The sequence below is a fragment of the Stegostoma tigrinum genome, chromosome 20 (genome assembly GCF_030684315.1).
Source record: "Stegostoma tigrinum isolate sSteTig4 chromosome 20, sSteTig4.hap1, whole genome shotgun sequence".
NCBI lineage: Eukaryota > Metazoa > Chordata > Chondrichthyes > Orectolobiformes > Stegostomatidae > Stegostoma > Stegostoma tigrinum.
The window spans coordinates 10,311,002-10,327,342 of NC_081373.1; the positions used below are offsets into that span (position 1 = coordinate 10,311,002).

The following is a 16,341-nucleotide window of genomic DNA, read 5'->3' on the forward strand; positions in this document are numbered from 1 at the left end:
TAGCATGGCCAATCCACCTAACCTTCACATCTTTGTGACTGTGGGAGGAAACCGGAGCACCCGCAGGAAACCCACACAGACACGGGGAGAATGTGCAAACTCTGCACAGACAGTCACTCGAGGCTGGAATCGAACGGTGCTGTGAGGTAGCAGGGCTAACCATTGAGCCACCGTGCCGCCCCTGATGTTGACCTAATGTTGACCTTGCTTTTGTACACCTCCTAGGCAGTCGTAACTCTGTGTACCTTGCTGTGTTCAGTCACCCTATGATCTGTATGCCCTTGTATGTTAATGATCTGCCTGTAGTGCATGCAAAACTTTTCACTGTACTTAGGTACATGTAACAACAATCGATCAAATCAAAATACCGCTCAGTTGGAAACACCATTTTTCAAATGTAATGTTAAACCAACATCTTGTCTGCCGTTAATAAGTGCACTTCCATGGCCCTGTATTGAAGAAAATAAGGAAAATTTGTTTCTAGTGGCTAATTATGTCACCCATGGGATCTGGGCATTTACACCAGCCTTTATTAGCCCTTCTCATTTACCCTTGAGAAGGTACTGGTGAGCTCTGCTTATGGGAAAGGCACTGCCACAGTAATCATCCTTTGCTGGAGCAGAACGCGTGGCTCGTCAAGCTGTTTCACAGATAACTGCATTTCTGTGGGCCTGACAGGTAAGGATGGCAGATTTCCTTCCCTATTACCCAGTGAACTTGGGAAAATACAATGTTGAGAACAGCCTGATTACTAATTGGAAGATTACAACTATAGCCACCATTCCCCGAGTGTTTGCGGATTACCGATTGCGATATTACTGAAGCAGGTTTCTCGTCCATCTGCGCTTGCGTCAAAGATTGGGGCGGAAGGATTGCCTGAGGAAATGGGAATCCCAGTTCGGTAACGATGGTCAGATGAATGGAGTTTTCTGGCTCCCCTGAGGCTGTGCTTTCTGGGCGGAAGCAGCCTTCTGCTCAGACTGGGAAATAGGAGCCTCGATCAGATCCTGCTTCCCCCCCCACCAGGCCTTGGCCAAAACTCAGCAGCGCTTCCAGAAGGATGTGATGGCACTGGAGGGAGTGCCGATGAGATTCACCAGGATGGAACACCTTAGCCATCCTAGAGATGCTGGATAAGCTTGGCGTGGTTTCTTTGGAGCGGGGAAGGCTGAGGAGGGGACCTGATCGTGGCGTATGAGATTATGAAGGATGTGGATGGGGAGGATAGGAAGCAGCTATTCTCCTTAGTTGAAGGGTCCATAACAACGGAGCACACCCTTTAAGGTGGAAAGCGTAGATTTACAGGGAATTTGGGAAAAATATTTCACCCAGAAGGTGGTAGGGGTCTGGGATGCACTGGCTTGGTGGGTAATTGAGGCTGAAAATCTCAACCTTTAAAAAGTACTGGAATGAGCACTTGAAATGTCACAACATCCAAGGCCTAGAGCAGGAAATTGGGGCTAGTGCAGTAGTAACTTATTTTTAGCAGTACAGACGTGATGGGCTGAAGGGTCAGTTCTGTACTGTGTAATTCTGATTCAGTGAAGCCTAATGGAAACAGCAAAGACCTGAAAATATTAACCCCTTCGTCAGCATCAGGTTATAATCCTGCTGGAATTCTCTATTGTGACCTCACATATGGTGATGCTGACGTAATGATTAGAAATCTACACAAACGCCACGGGAAAACCACCCCTAACATGCTTCTGACATCAAGAAAGGCTTCAGGAAATCCTCAAACACTGGACAGATGTACTCCTGAACTGCCAGCGCTGTTATAATGTTGGGAAACCAGTTTGTCCACAGAAGGTTCCCACAAACGACGGTGATACAAATATCTGAATGAGGGGCCAGAGAGGAGGCCTTCTAGCACTACCTTTCAATAAGATCGCGGCTATCTGTTTGTGTTCCAAATTCCATAATTTCCATTAACTACCCGATGATACCAACTCCCATGCCTAACACAATCTAATCACTCCTTCTGCCTTCTTTAATAGAGTTCCAAAGCTCCAACACAATCCTTTGAGGGGAAATGATTTCTTCTCATTGCAGCCCTGAAAGAGCAAACCCCTGATTTTTCAACTGTCAACCCTCAATCTGGGCTCACCGTCAAAAGGAAATGTCCTTCCCACATCCAGCTCCAGTCATTGTTTCTAGGGAGCCCATTTCGAGCCGTTTACTGAGTTATCGATGTCAGCCAGTGCAGCACTCCCTCAGTGTGACCCCAGAGTGGGGTTTGGGGGACGCTCAGGGTAAGGTTATAGACAGGAACAAAAGCAGAAGTTGCTGGAAAAGCTCAGCCGGTCTGGCGGGATCTAAGAGGGAAAAAAAATCAGAGTTAACGTTTCGGGTCCGGTGACCCTTCCTCAGAGCTGAGGAAGGGGGTCGTTCCGAGGAAGGGTCACCGGACCTGAAATGTTAACTTTGATTTTTATTTTCTTCACAGACGCTGCCAGGCTAGCTGAGCTTTTCCAGCAACTTCTGCTTTCGTTCCTGACTTACAGCATCCGCAGTTCTTTTGGTTTGTATTCAGGTTGTTGAGTTGGGAGGGGTGCAGGGTAGATGCAGATCAGGAGGGGAAGTGGGGAGGGGGTGGCGTGGAGGTTATTAAGATAATTGTATTTGTCCTGAAGGAAGGAAAGGCTCAGCATTTTACAGACTGCAGGAGCTGCACTCTGGGAATCCTAGATTAGATTAGATATTAGATTCCCTACAGTGTGGAAACAGGCCCTTCAGTCCAACAAGTCCACACCGCCCCTTGAAGTATCCCACCCAGATCCATCCCCCTATAACCCACACACCCCTGAACACTACGGGCAATTTCCCGTGGCCAATCCACTCAACCTGCACATCTTTGGACTGTGGGAGGAAACCGGTGCTCCCGGAGGAAACCCATGCAGACACGGGGAGAATGTGCAAACTCCACACAGACAGTCGCCCGAGGCTGGAATCGAACCCGGGTCCCTGGTGCTGTGAGGCTGCAGTGCTAACCACTGAACCACCATGGCACCCCCAAGCAAAGACTATTCGACTATTGGTATAGCTACTTTACTCCATTTTCACCAGGTCCATTGGGAGCAGTGACAATGGGGTGAGTTGATCTTCTCGCGTCCCCTGTGTGATTTTCCAGCTGAACCCCTTTCTCTCTGCATCTTCCCACTAGGCATCTACAAGCGATATGCCTGCGCCAACTTTGGGGAGCAAGGTATCACTGTGGGCTGCTGGGATCTCTACCGCCATGACATCGACTGTCAATGGATAGATGTTACCGATGTTAAACCAGGAAACTATGTCTTCCAGGTATGAAAACCAAGTGACTTTCTTAGTTTGCAAGATCCACCATAGTGTACCATATAAGCATGTTCCGTGTGTCTTTCTCCCTTAATAGGGGTGCAAAGGATAGTTCAGTGGTTAGCACTGCTGCCTCACAGGGACCCAGGTTCAACTGTCTGTGTGGAGTTTACACTCCGGGTGCTCCAGTTTCCTCCCACACTCCAAAGATGTGCAGGCTAGGTGGATCGGCCATGCTAAATTGTGGTCAGGGATGTGTGGGTTATAAGGGGATGGGTCTGGGTGGGATGCTTCACGGGGCGGTGTGGACTTGTTGGGTCGAAGGGCCTGTTTCCACACTGTAGGTAATCTAATCTAATCTCTTATGATGTGCAGTCTAGGTGGATTAGCCATGGGGAAAGTAGGGTTATGGGGATACGATGGAGTGCCCTTCAGAGGGTCAGGATGACTCAATGGGCCAAATGGTGTCTTTCTGCACTGTTGGGATTCTATTTAAAAAAAAACAAGTTAAAGTAGGAGGAGTGACATGTTTTTTTTTATTGTTTGTTCACAGAATGTGGAAGCATGGTTGAGAAGCCAGAAAGGGTTTTCCAAGGTAGGGGGTAGTAGAATGGCAGTGCCAGGATAAAAGCACAGGTGATGAAAACTGGACTTCCTTTGTTGAGATGGAGGAAGCAAAGAAATTGAGGACTGCAGGGATTCTTGAGGACTGTGAGGGGTTTGGATAGAGTCGCAGGTGAAGAATTGAATTCTCTGAAATGAGAAACTAAGGGAAAGCTAAAGTGGGCACTCCTTTCCTCAGTAATGGGCTGAGCGGTGAGCTCAGCTGCCCTGTACAACCACGACACGGTTTCTGCAGTCAGCGGAGAGAAGATGTTTCCATTTTGTGGGGAGAGTGCAAAACCAAAAATAGAAATATCCCTCCCCTTCTTTTCCAAAGTGGTGAGAATATGCGACTTTACTAAAAAGGGTAAAGCTGTGTCATGAGAGAGACACACAAAACTGGTGATCGTTTAGCCTGAGGGTCACCCCACCTTGGGTGAAGGGAGAGGTGGAGGAGACAGAACATTCACAGTAACCTCAGTCAGTACAGACATTGAACTCGCTCTGTTAGAGACACTGCAATCACAGACCAGCCATCCAGTCACCGGAGCTAACTGACCCCTGCTCAATACCACTTATAGGGTGTGAGGTGAATGGATACATTTAAGGGGAAGATGGGCAAAGACTAATGGTGGAAGTAAATAAAAATATCCATGGACATGGTGAGATGACATCAGGTCAGAGGAGGCTCACGTGGATTATAAATGCCAGCATAGTTTGAGTGGGCCTGTTTCCTTGCTGTAGTTCTGTGGAATTCTGTGCAAATGAAGGATTTTAGTTTGAACGTATTAGGAAGCGGCCAATGAAGACAGGAGTGAGCAGGAAGCAAGATAGCGGGTGAGCAGCAAGGAACACTCAGGAATTTCCATACACTAGACAAAGTGAAGGATGCAATGGGATATAGAGCTCAGAGCTAACAAAGCAGCAGAAGATGAGGCTGGAAGAGGAGCAAAGGGTAACGTTTCGGAAGTGTGGGTAATTGGATAGTACCCCTTTCTCTGTAATCCACTGGACAATCCTGCACCACCATCGCTATCCCCTTGCAGGCCTAACACAGATGGAGAGCTCATTGCTGATACTCTGTTGTGTTTCAGAAATAAATGAACTTCCGTCTCCCCTTCTAAGAACTCCCAATTAATCTGTAGCTCCTTTCTGGAAATATCCTCAACTTTCACCTCTTTGCTTCACCCAGGTCCACATCAATCCCAATGCAGAGGTGGCTGAGTCAGATTTCTCAAACAACAGAGTGAAGTGCCGATGTAGATATGATGGTTTCCGGATCTGGATGTATGGGTGCCACACAGGTATGTAGCTCTTCATCGAGAGCTGGGTCTCGAATCATCACTGTATGTGACCCATGGGGAATATCTTCATTACCTCTATGCTGTTAACCACAGTGTTATACCAACAAGGAATTGCAAACCAACAGGGTGCTTGGTAAAACTTTACAATCTTCCGAGATTCCCTCATGCTTCCAATCTTGACATCCTTTACCGCCCCTCCAGCACCATCAGATTCTTCAGGGACTTGACGTGGGGGGTATGTGGAAAGATTACTTCCTCTTGTGGGAGAATCTAGGATCAGAGGGCATCACCTCAGAATGAGCACTCGCCCATTGAAAATAGAGATGAGGAATTTTATTGCTCAGAGGGGATTGAATTTGTGAAATTCTTCACCGCAGAGGGCTGGATCATTAAGTATATTCAAGACTGAGGATGATTTTTAATCAGAGAGGGAATCAAGGGGAAAAGGCAGGAGAGTGGAGTTGAGGATTATCATTGAATGATAGAGTAGACCTGCTGGGCTGAATAGCTTACTCCAGCTCTCGTGTCTTATGCAGTTAGCTGCCTGGGCCCTAAGCTCTAGATGTGTCTCCCTCCCCAGCCCCACGAACCTGCTGTATCCATCAGTCCTCTTGTGAGAATGCCGGCTGACACTCCAATGCGCTGATGCAGGAGGGACGATCATTTGGATGAGACATTCATCTGAGTCACTTCTCCCCTCTCAGGTGACTCCAGACCCACAGCAATGTGGTTGACTCTTAACTGCCGTCTGGGCAATTAGGGATGGACAATAAATGCTGCCTGGCCAGTGACACCCTCATCCTGTGAAGGAATAAAAAAAAAACACCTCCTGGCTTCTGTTTCAACAAAGATCAGGGGAGTGGTGTCCATGCTGATACTCACTCCTTCATCAACAACACTTTAACAAGAAATGATGGTCTCACAGCTGTTTATCAGAGTGTCTGTGTGTAAGTTGGCTATCACTACAACACAGAACAGTACAGCATACAAACAGGGCCTTCAGACCACCATGTCCATGACTTATGATGCCATTCTAAACTAATCCCATCTAGCTGCACATGGTCCATATCTCTCTAATCTCTACCTGTTCATGTATCTGTCAAAAGACCTCTTAAATGTTGCAATTAGATCTGCTTCTACCACGTCCCCTGGGTAACTAGGTACCTAGCACACTCTGTGTAAAAGGCTTGTCTCACATCTTTAAACTTACCCTTCTCACTTCAAACCTATGCTCCCCAGTATTGGACATTTCCATTCTGGGAAAATGACTCTAACTATTCACCCTGTCCATGTCTATCATAATTTTAGATGCATCCGTCAGGTTGCCCCTCAGCCTCTGAAGCTCTAGCAAAACAATCCAAGTTTATCCAACCTCTCCTTAGAGCTAATGCACTCTAATCAAGCAACAGCCTGGTAAATCTCTTTTACACCCTCTCCAAAGCCCCACCCACATCGTTCCTGTAGTGTGACAATCAGAACTGCATATAATACTCCAAACATGACCTGTCTAAAGTCTTATACAGCTGTCACATGACTTACCATGACCAATGACAACAAGCATGCCATAAACCTTTATTACCACCTTATCAATATGTGTTGCCTCTTTCAAGGCGCTATGGACTTGCACCCCAAGATCCCTCTGTATATCAATACTCCTAAGGGTCCTGCCATTTACTGTACACTTTCCTCTTGCCTTTGACTACTGTTTGGGGTGGCACGGTGGCCGAGTGCCTCACAGCACCAGGGACCCGGGTTCGATTCCAGCCTCAGGCGACTGTCTGTACAGAGTTTGCACATTCCCCCTGTGTCTGCGTGGGTTTCCTCTTGGTGCTCCGGTTTCCTCCCACAGTCCAAAGATGTGCAGGCTAGGTGGATTGGCCATGCAAAATTGCCCACAGTGTCCAGGGATGTGTAGATTAGCTGGGTTATGGGGGAATATGTCTGGTTGTGATACTCTGAGGGTCAGTTTGGGCAGAAGGGCCTGTTTCCACATTGTAGGGATTCAGTGATTAAAATGCATCACTTCACCCTTGTCTGGACCAAACTACATTGCCACTGATCACTTGTCTCTACTGGTTATAGATCTCCAGTCCATTTTGTATCCACCTTACCAATTTATTATGTGCCTTAATCTTCTAGGCCAGCAGACCATGAGAGACCTTGTCAAATGCTTTAGTAAAGTCCATGTGGTCAACATCCACTGCCCTACTCTCAATCATCTTTGTCACTTCCTCAAAAAGTACAATCAAATTTGAGACAAGACTTCTCTGACATAAAGTCATGCTGACTATTCCTAATAAGTCCATTCTTCTCTAAGTGCAAATATACCCCATCCCTAAGAATCCTCTGAATAATTTCCCTACTGCTGGCATAAAGCTTACCGGCCTACAATTTCCTGGATTATCCCTGTTGCCCTTCTTAAACAATGGAACAGCATTGGCTATTGTTCCAGTCATCTGGGACCTTGCTTGTGGCTAAGGAAGAAGCAAAGATCTCTGTCAAGGCCCCAATAATCTCCTCTGTTACCTTCCTCATTATCCTGGGATAGATCCCATCAGGCCCTGGGTACTTATCTACCTTGATGTTTTTCAAGATACTAACATCTTCTCCTTCTTAATATCAGCATTCCCCCAAATATCATCTTACCCCCCCCCTCCCTAATCTTACCATCACCCATGTCCTTTTCCTTAGTGGATCTTGATGTGAAATACTCATTAAAGACCTCACTCACTTACACACATAAATTCCCTCCTTTGTTCTTGAGTGGGCTTACCCCTTCCATAGCTACCCTCTTGTTCCTAATGTACGCTTTCGGATTCTTCTTAATATTGTTTGCCGAGGACCTCTCATTTCCCCTTCTCGGCCTCCTAATTCCTTGTTTAAGTTCTTTCCTGCTTCCTTTACATTCCACAAGTGCCTCATCTGATTTCAGTTTCCTAAACCCTACATATGCTTCCTTTTCCTTTTTGACTACACTTTCAATATACTTTGCCATCCAGGCTTCCTGAATCTTGCCATTCTTACCCTTCATCTTCACTGGAACATGGTGATCCTGAACTCTGATCACGTAAAAGATTCCCATATTCAGATGTCGATTGACCAAAGCCCCCAGTCTAATTTCTCCAGTTCCTGCCTAATACTGTTGTATTGCCTTTGCACAATTTAGCACTTCCACTGAGGACCAATCTTATCCTTATCCATAAGTAACTTAAAACTTACAGAATTATGATCACTGTTCCCAAAATGCCCCGCCCCTGCCACTGAAAGATCAATCACCAGGCCAGGCTCATTTTTTCAATACAAATTCCAATATGGCCCCTTCTCTAGTTGGACTATCTACATACTGTTTCAAGAAACCCTCCTGGATGCATCTAACAAATTCTGCCCCATCTAAGCACCTGGCATTAAAGGAGACCCAGTACTGGGGCAGTTAAAATCACCCACTACAACAACCCTGTTGTTTCTACATCTATCCATGACCTACCAACATATCTGTTCCACTGTCTTCTGCTGGCTATTTGGAGGCCAAAACTTAACCCCTTCATAGTGATTGCACTTCTCTTATTCACAAGTCTATCCATGGGGCCTTACTGATTAAACCCTCCAAGATGTCCTCTCTTAGTGCAGCTGTGGCATTCTCTGCGGCTTCAGTAATGTAACACCCCAATTCCTTCTGCCTCCCTTTGTAATGCACATGAAACACTGATCCCTGCAAGATTGAACAGCCATTCCTGCCCTTCTCTCAACCAAGTTTCTGTAATGTCTACGACATTGTCGTTCCATGTACAATTCCAGGCTGTAAGCTCATCTGCCTTACCTGTTATATTCCTTGCATTAAAGTAAATATACTTCAGATCGCTAGTCCCACCTGGCTGTTGTTGGTTTTAGATTCACTTAACGTCTACTTTCTCCTCAAGCACTCCACGTGCTGACCTATTAATCTGGTTCCCACCCTTGCCCCACATTAGCTGAACGTCTCCCAAGTGACACTAGCAAACCTTCCTGCCAGGACATTGGGTTTAGGTGCAACCCATCCTACCCATACACGTCCCACTTGTCCTGGAAGAGATCCCAATGATCCAGGTATCTGAAGCCCTCCCTCCTACACCAGCTGTTTAAGCCACATATTCGACTAAACTATAAAGTAATGCTGAGATTACAATCTTAGAGCTCCTGCTTCTCAACTTCCTACCTAACTCCCTAAATTCTCTTTTGCAGGAGCCCATCTCTCTTCCTGCCCATGTCATTATGGACTATGGCCTCTGGCTGCTCATCCTTTCCCCTTCAGAAAAACCTGTACCGGCTCAGAGATATCCTTGAATCCAGCAGCAGGGAGACAACATACTGCAGTTCCCATTATTTCTGAGACAACATACTATCCTGGAGTCTTGCTTGCTCCTGACTATACAGTCCCGCTCTCAATACTGCTCTCCTATACCCTACCCCTTCCTGTTCTACAACTAATTCCTACATTGCAACTGTGAAAACGTAAAAAAAACAGCTCATTAGCTGTAATGCACTGTGAGTTGTGAAGGGCACCATTACAATGCAAGTCTTCCTTTTGTGATGTTCAGTTTTCAGGCAGGAAGTTGGTTGCTGGTGGTTAAAAACAGCTGTTATCTCACAAATCAGAGTCAACCCATTTAATATTAATCAGGCTGCATTCAGCGATTGACTCTGATTACAGTCAGAATGAGATTTAATTGGGTCTGGTTACAGATGTAGAATACCGCATCGGAATATTGGAAACGATTATCTCCAGTTTCTCTAAGTAGGCTCAGGTCACAGCATGATGCAGTAATTGAAAGATGGTTGGGTTGATAAACTGGAAAGGCGATATCTAGTAGCCTGAAGCCTTGTTCTGCAAATATCATTGTGATGGGAGGTGCTGCCCACTCCCCATTCTGCAGGCAAGCTGCGTGCTGGGCAAATCTGCACTGAACTCTGGAATAGACCCAACTTATCACAGGCTCCACACTCAGGAGAAATGTGACAGGGCTTGAAAGTGCTTAAAGAGTACAGTCTTGTCACTGAGGCCAGAAAGTTGTGGATTCAGACCACACAGAGAGAGGCCAAATTACAGGGTAAAGTGTATTGGACTGGGGAAGAATTGGGCTCGGGGACGTCAAATACAGAAACAAAAGCAACAAGTGCTGGAGAAACACAGCAGAACTGGCAGCATCTATGGAGAGAGAAACAGAGTTAACATTCAGATGAAGGGTCTAGGCCCGAAATATCAGCTTTTGTGCTCCTGAGATGCTGCTTGGCCTGCTGTGTTCATCCAGCTTCACACTTTATTATCTTGGATTCTCCAGCATCTGCAGTTCCCATTATCTCTGATACAACAAGGTGAGTTTGTCAACTCTACTGCAGATGCTGGAATCAGAGTTTGTCAGCTCCTCAATTAATTAATGTTATATCAGTTGGTTGGCAGCCACATGTTTTGGTGGAGAGAGTAGATGTGTTTCCACTGTGCTTGAAATGAGGATGAACTTGCTGACCATCACTGCTTGCTGTAGTTTAAGGCTGGTTGTTGAGGCCTGTGGATTTATCTTCTTGCCTTGCCTTTCAGGTGATGCCTTCAGCGCTGCAATTGAAGACCAGTTTGAGCATCAGCTGGCCTTGTCTAACAATGTGTCCTAAGGGTGGAAACATCACTTATAATACCAGGCAATACCTCGGACCTCCTGCTCTGGATCTGTACCCTGGCCTCGTTCAGGATCGGACTTGGACTATCACATGAGGGAAGGGTTTTACAAACCAGGCCGCTGAACGGGACTCTGGAGTACAATCCCATCATGCACTATTTTTTTAAATTCCAGAACCCTCACCCCCATCCCCCTCTCTGATGAAGGGTCTAGGCCCGAAACGTCAGCTTTTGTGCTCCTGAGATGCTGCTGGGCCTGCTGTGTTCATCCAGCCTCACATTTCATTATCATGCACTAGGAACTTGTGGTCATGTCCCAATATAAACAGGTGCTTGAGGGCTGCTTTGACTTTTAGCACCAGGCGAAGGAAATGAGTGATAGCAAATTGAACTTCGGTCCACCCCTTCCCGTTTTTCTTTGCCCAATGAGAAAAGTTAATTGTAAGCCCCTTTGTGTGTATGGTTTATTTTTCTTTTGTTTTCAAATTTTGATCAAAGCTGATCTCATAACGACAATACTTGTACATTAAAATATTGGAGGATATTTTTTTGAAAGATCTATATAAATATATAATAAACAAAAGGGAATGTACGTGGTGTTCCATCTGTTAAAATCTTAACTCTCTTTGGGCTCTGTTTACTCTTTGCTGTATTCAGTGATATGATGCTGTTGTCTGGAAAACTGAAATCACCAGATTAATGGAGATAAATTCCTGGTAATAACACTCACTATTGCACATGCTGTTTCTCTGCTATTCTGGATAGCAATGTATAATTTCTAGTGCTCTCACACAAGTGTTACAGTACAGGAGGCCATTTGGCCCATTGTGTCTGTACTAACTCTACAAATGATCGTCACTCCCCAGTGCCTGTCTCCTGTCTTTTCCCCATAACCTGCCACACTACTTCAGTCGAAATAATTATCCAGTGCCCTCTTGAATGCCTCAATTGAATCTGTCTCCACCATTCTGTTCTATTTTGTTGTCCTCTATGTATATTGAGAGGACAGTTTAGCCCAGGTAGCTAATGTGTGATTCAGATTAATGCCACTAATGTGGGTTCAGTTCCTTTCTCTGCCCTGAGAGTGGAAGGCAGAAGCAAACCACCACTGACTGAAAACTGCCCATCAAACAGGAGGAGATCTGCCAGGATGTTGTCTGGGATGGAGCACTTTGGCTATGGAGGGAGGCTGCATCAGCTCAGAATGTTTTCTTCGGAACAGAGAAGGCTGAAGGGGGTCCTAATTTGAGGTGCGTAAGATATAAGACAGTCAACAGAAAGCAGCTGTTCCCTTTAGTTGAAGGGTCAGTAACAAGGGGGCATCATTTTAAGGCGAAAGGCAGGAAGTTTACAGGGGATTTGAGGAAAAGCATTTTCACCCAGAGGGTGATGAAGGGTCTAGGCCCAAAACGTCAGCTTTTGTGCTCCTAAGATGCTGCTTGGCCTGCTGTGTTCATCCAGCCCCACACTTTGTTATCTCGCGTTCACCCAGAGGGTGATGGGAATGTACTTCCTGGGATGGTATTTGAGGCAGGAAAGCTCACAACCTTTAACAAGTACTTGAACACCCAAAATGTCACGACATCATTCATTGCTTTACTCAGAGAGTAGTAAGGGAATGGAACGCTTTGCATGCAACGGTAGTAGATTCGCCAACTTTAGGTACATTTAAGTCGTCATTGGACAAGCATATGGATGTACATGGAATAGTGTAGGTTAGATGGGCTTGAGATCGGTATGACGGGTCAGCACAACATCGAGGGCCGAAGGGCCTGTACTGTGCTGTAATGTTCTATGTTCTATTGCTATGGGCCTAGTGCTGGAATAGGAGTTGTTTTTTGCTGATGCTTTCCTTTGTTGGCGCAGACTTGATGGGCCAAAGGGCCTCCTCTGTACTACACGAGTCTATGGTGAAACCACTCGGGATGAAGCAGCAACAACAATGGAACATGCTTCAGGTAGAGCACGTGTGCTGTGCGTAGTGACTGCTCAGCTATCTTCTCGTGCAGTTTGACCTGTGGCTGTTTTTACACAGCACAGCAAGAAGTGTAGTTCCACCCTGTTTATCAGTTTAGGCTTTCACTGCTTCAAAGATAATGTGAAGGTGCAAACTAGAGCGTGATCGCCAGTGTCCCTGCCCTAAATACACGGGGGTCTTGAAGTTCTTGACGAGTCGGTCATGAATGGGTTAATGCAGTCATTTCAAATTGCTGTTTTAACATGAGTCAGATTAATACCTTTGTTAAGATGATGGATAATTGGGATTGTTCTCATTCTTTGTCATATAGGCATGGCTGGTACTGATCAAGCAAACACACTGTCATCAGCTACACTCTTGTAGGTATATAGTCAAATAACAGCAGACTCCCTGCTCTGAAGGGCACCGACGAACATGATGGGTTTTCAACAGCGATTGTAGAATCACTACAGAGTGGAAGCAGGCCATTTGGCCCATCAAGTCCACACTGACACTCCAAAGAGTGTCCTACCCAGACCCCAACCTCTACCCAATCCCTGTTAACCTGCCTTTAACCATGACTAATCCATCATTGGGCCACAACAGGAAACTGGAGCACCCAGAAGAAATCCACACAGACACATGGGGAACGTGCAAACTCCACACAGTCCCCGAGAGTGGAATCGAACCCAGGTCCCTGGCGCTGAGAGGCAGTAGTGCTAACCACTAAGCCACAATGCCCCCCTTGGGCCACTGCATCATTGTCTCCCTATAGCACGACATCAGGTCTAATTTAGATCAAGTTGCTTGGGAGCAAACCACCGTCATTCCGACACTGTACACCTACCTTAACATCTCGTGCCTGTCGACACATTGAATTCCGGTTTTGGGAGTTACTGTTTACATGAACCTTGGAGGTCATGCAGTGGGAAAAAAATTTCCAGGGAATGTAGGAAACAGACCAATGGGGTGAATTTCACCTTCTTTATAGCTCCATTCAGATGATTTTATGAAAGACAATGGAGATGATGGCCTAGTCGGTGTTAATCAGAGACCCAAATAACATTCTGGGGACCTGGTTCCAATCCTGCCACAGCAGATGGAAGAACTTGAATTTAATAAGAAACAAAATCTGGAACTAAGGTTCTAATGATGACCGTGAATTGATTGCCGATTGTTGTCAGAAAAACCCATCTGGTTCACTAATGTCCTTTAGGGAAAGAAACTGCCATCCTTACCTGGACTGGCCTACATGTGACTCCAGGCCCACAGCAATGTGGTTGACTCTTAACTGCCCTCTGGCAATTAGGGATGGGCAATAAATGCTGCCTAGTCAGCGACCCCCTCAGCCTATGAATGAATAAAGAAAACAGTGATGAGCCACACTGCAGACCCAGACGGTGAATGGCTTGCCCCAGTCTTGCTATGTGTAGGTTCAGCCGAAGTTGCTAATCATATCCACATCTGAATGGACTTTATTTAAGTCTTGCCATCTGGCTGTGTGCCCCAAGTGGAATCTGGCTGTTGGCTTGGCACTGGAACACAGTTTCAGGCGATTCAGACACTGCACTGATGGGCAAAGGAAGGATGGGGATGTGAACTTGGATCAGTAATACTTCTGTAGAGCCAGCAAGATTGCAGCCATGTGTCTGTGAGCACTGCACTCCAACTCTTACCCATGTCCTTACCCTGGAACAGTTGAGGGACCCCACCACATGATCAGGTGTACATGCCCTGCCTTTACTCCCAATGAATGACTTTTCCATCATCCTGACTGGCAGCATTAACAGACCATCTCCATTTGGAGGGCACGAAAGAAATTGCCTTTGTGTAGCACCATTTACACCCAACCAGGGCTCTTTATAGTCAGTGAAGTGCTTTTATTGCAATGCAGGAATTAACCAATAGTGTTATGCCTATGTGAACCTTGGACCTGTTACCTCTCACTGGCCAGGATTGAAAGAATGGTGCGTGGAATTACCCTGAAGCAACTGCTTAGCTCAGGACACCACAAGAAAGAAAAGGGGAACATTGGAGACGTAAGACTGAGGCATTGAATAGATAAGAACAACCAATAAACAGAGAGAGGCAAGAAAGAGATGAAGAAAAGGCGAGGATAGGCGCAAAGATAGAGGGGGAGGAATTAAGGGAATGTGACAGGGTAAGAATGAATTAGAACTGGATTTCAGTGTCACATGTACTCAAGTATAGGAATATAGGAGTACAGTGACAAGTGTACAAAATTGCTACTCTCCAGTGCTACATTAGTTACAAAGCCAGAGTTTAAAAAAAACAACAGAAATAAAAGAAAGCCAAAATGTAGGAAAGACATACAGATCTTAACGCTGCTCCTCTGACGCTGCTTGGCCTGCTGTGTTCGTCCAGCTCGACACCTTGTTATCTCAGACTCTAGCATCGGCAGTTCCTATTATCTCTCAGATCTTAAAATCAATGTCTTATCTCCATGAAGGTGCTTGGAACCACCGATGCAGGCAGCCTCGGAGAGTGAGGAGGAATTCAGGTGTTCTTTTTCCTGCAAGATTCTTTAAGGTATAATACTGTGACTGCTAGAAATATAAAAACAAAACTCAGCAGGTGTGGCAGCGTCTGTGGAGAGAGGAAGTGTTAATGTTTTGAGGCCAATACATGGAACTCAAACTTTCAGACCTCCAGCATCTGGATTCAAAATGTAAACTCTACTTTCTTTGTCTCAGACACTGCCAAACCTGCTGAGTTTCTCCTGCCCTTTCAAAATTCCTAAACAGTGTCTGTTGCACACTGTGCACCTGGAACGAAGGGGTTGGAATTGGAGTGAGCTCTAAATGTTTGTTTGAGAGAGTCAGTCAACCTGAAAATACCAATAAACACAGATTTACCCTGTAAAAGTAACATGATTGTTCTATGATTAAAGGCTGGGGGATAGGACTGCAATAGAACAAACAGCAGGGAAAGATCTTTGTAGAATTGTGAGATTTTTAACTCTGTAATGCACGTTATAAAGTTACTGATCACTTTGTTGTGATAAATTATTCCTTGAAATGTATATTTATATCTGTTCACTATTGCAGTGGCCACACAGCTGCATGAGTGTGGCTAGAACCATGGACTCTTCTGATAAAGACATCTCTGTACAATCCCAAAACTTGGTTGATGTTTCTTTATTCCAGCCATTTGCATTTGTTTAGAAACAGTGGAGAGTACGTTGGCGTGGGCTGAGGGACGAGGGGGTGGATGGACTAGTTTGTAAGATGGGGAGTGAATCCATTTAGTGGTGCAGTGCACCGTCAAGAGCTGTTGTGGCACAGTGGAAGTGTCCCTACCTGGGAGATGCAGGTTCAAGTTCCACCTGCTCCAGAGGTGCGTAATAAAATGTCTAAACAGAGTGATGTGACGATATCCTGTCAGTATTTTTTGACAAGAACTTCCAGCATAAGAACCTCTTAGAGTGATACAGCATGGAAACAAGCCCTTCATGCCAAACAGTCCATGCCAAACACAATCCCAAACTAAACTGGTCCCACCTACCTGCTCCTGGCCCA

The 16,341-nt window shown here is 45.7% G+C and overlaps 1 protein-coding gene across 3 annotated transcripts in view; it reads left to right on the forward strand.

The window, feature by feature from the left end:
* The window catches only part of loxl4 (lysyl oxidase-like 4), a 132,953-nt gene extending 117,101 nt beyond the window's left edge, over positions 1-15,852 (forward strand). For all 3 annotated transcript variants that reach the window (XM_048551018.2, XM_048551019.2, XM_059652996.1), the window contains exons 13-15: positions 3,164-3,300; positions 5,087-5,198; positions 10,771-15,852. In XM_048551018.2, the coding sequence (XP_048406975.2) occupies positions 3,164-3,300; positions 5,087-5,198; positions 10,771-10,841 (320 nt within the window). In that variant the 3' untranslated portion in view covers positions 10,842-15,852. The remainder of the gene's footprint in view (positions 1-3,163; positions 3,301-5,086; positions 5,199-10,770) is intronic.
* Positions 15,853-16,341: the final 489 nt, after the last annotated feature.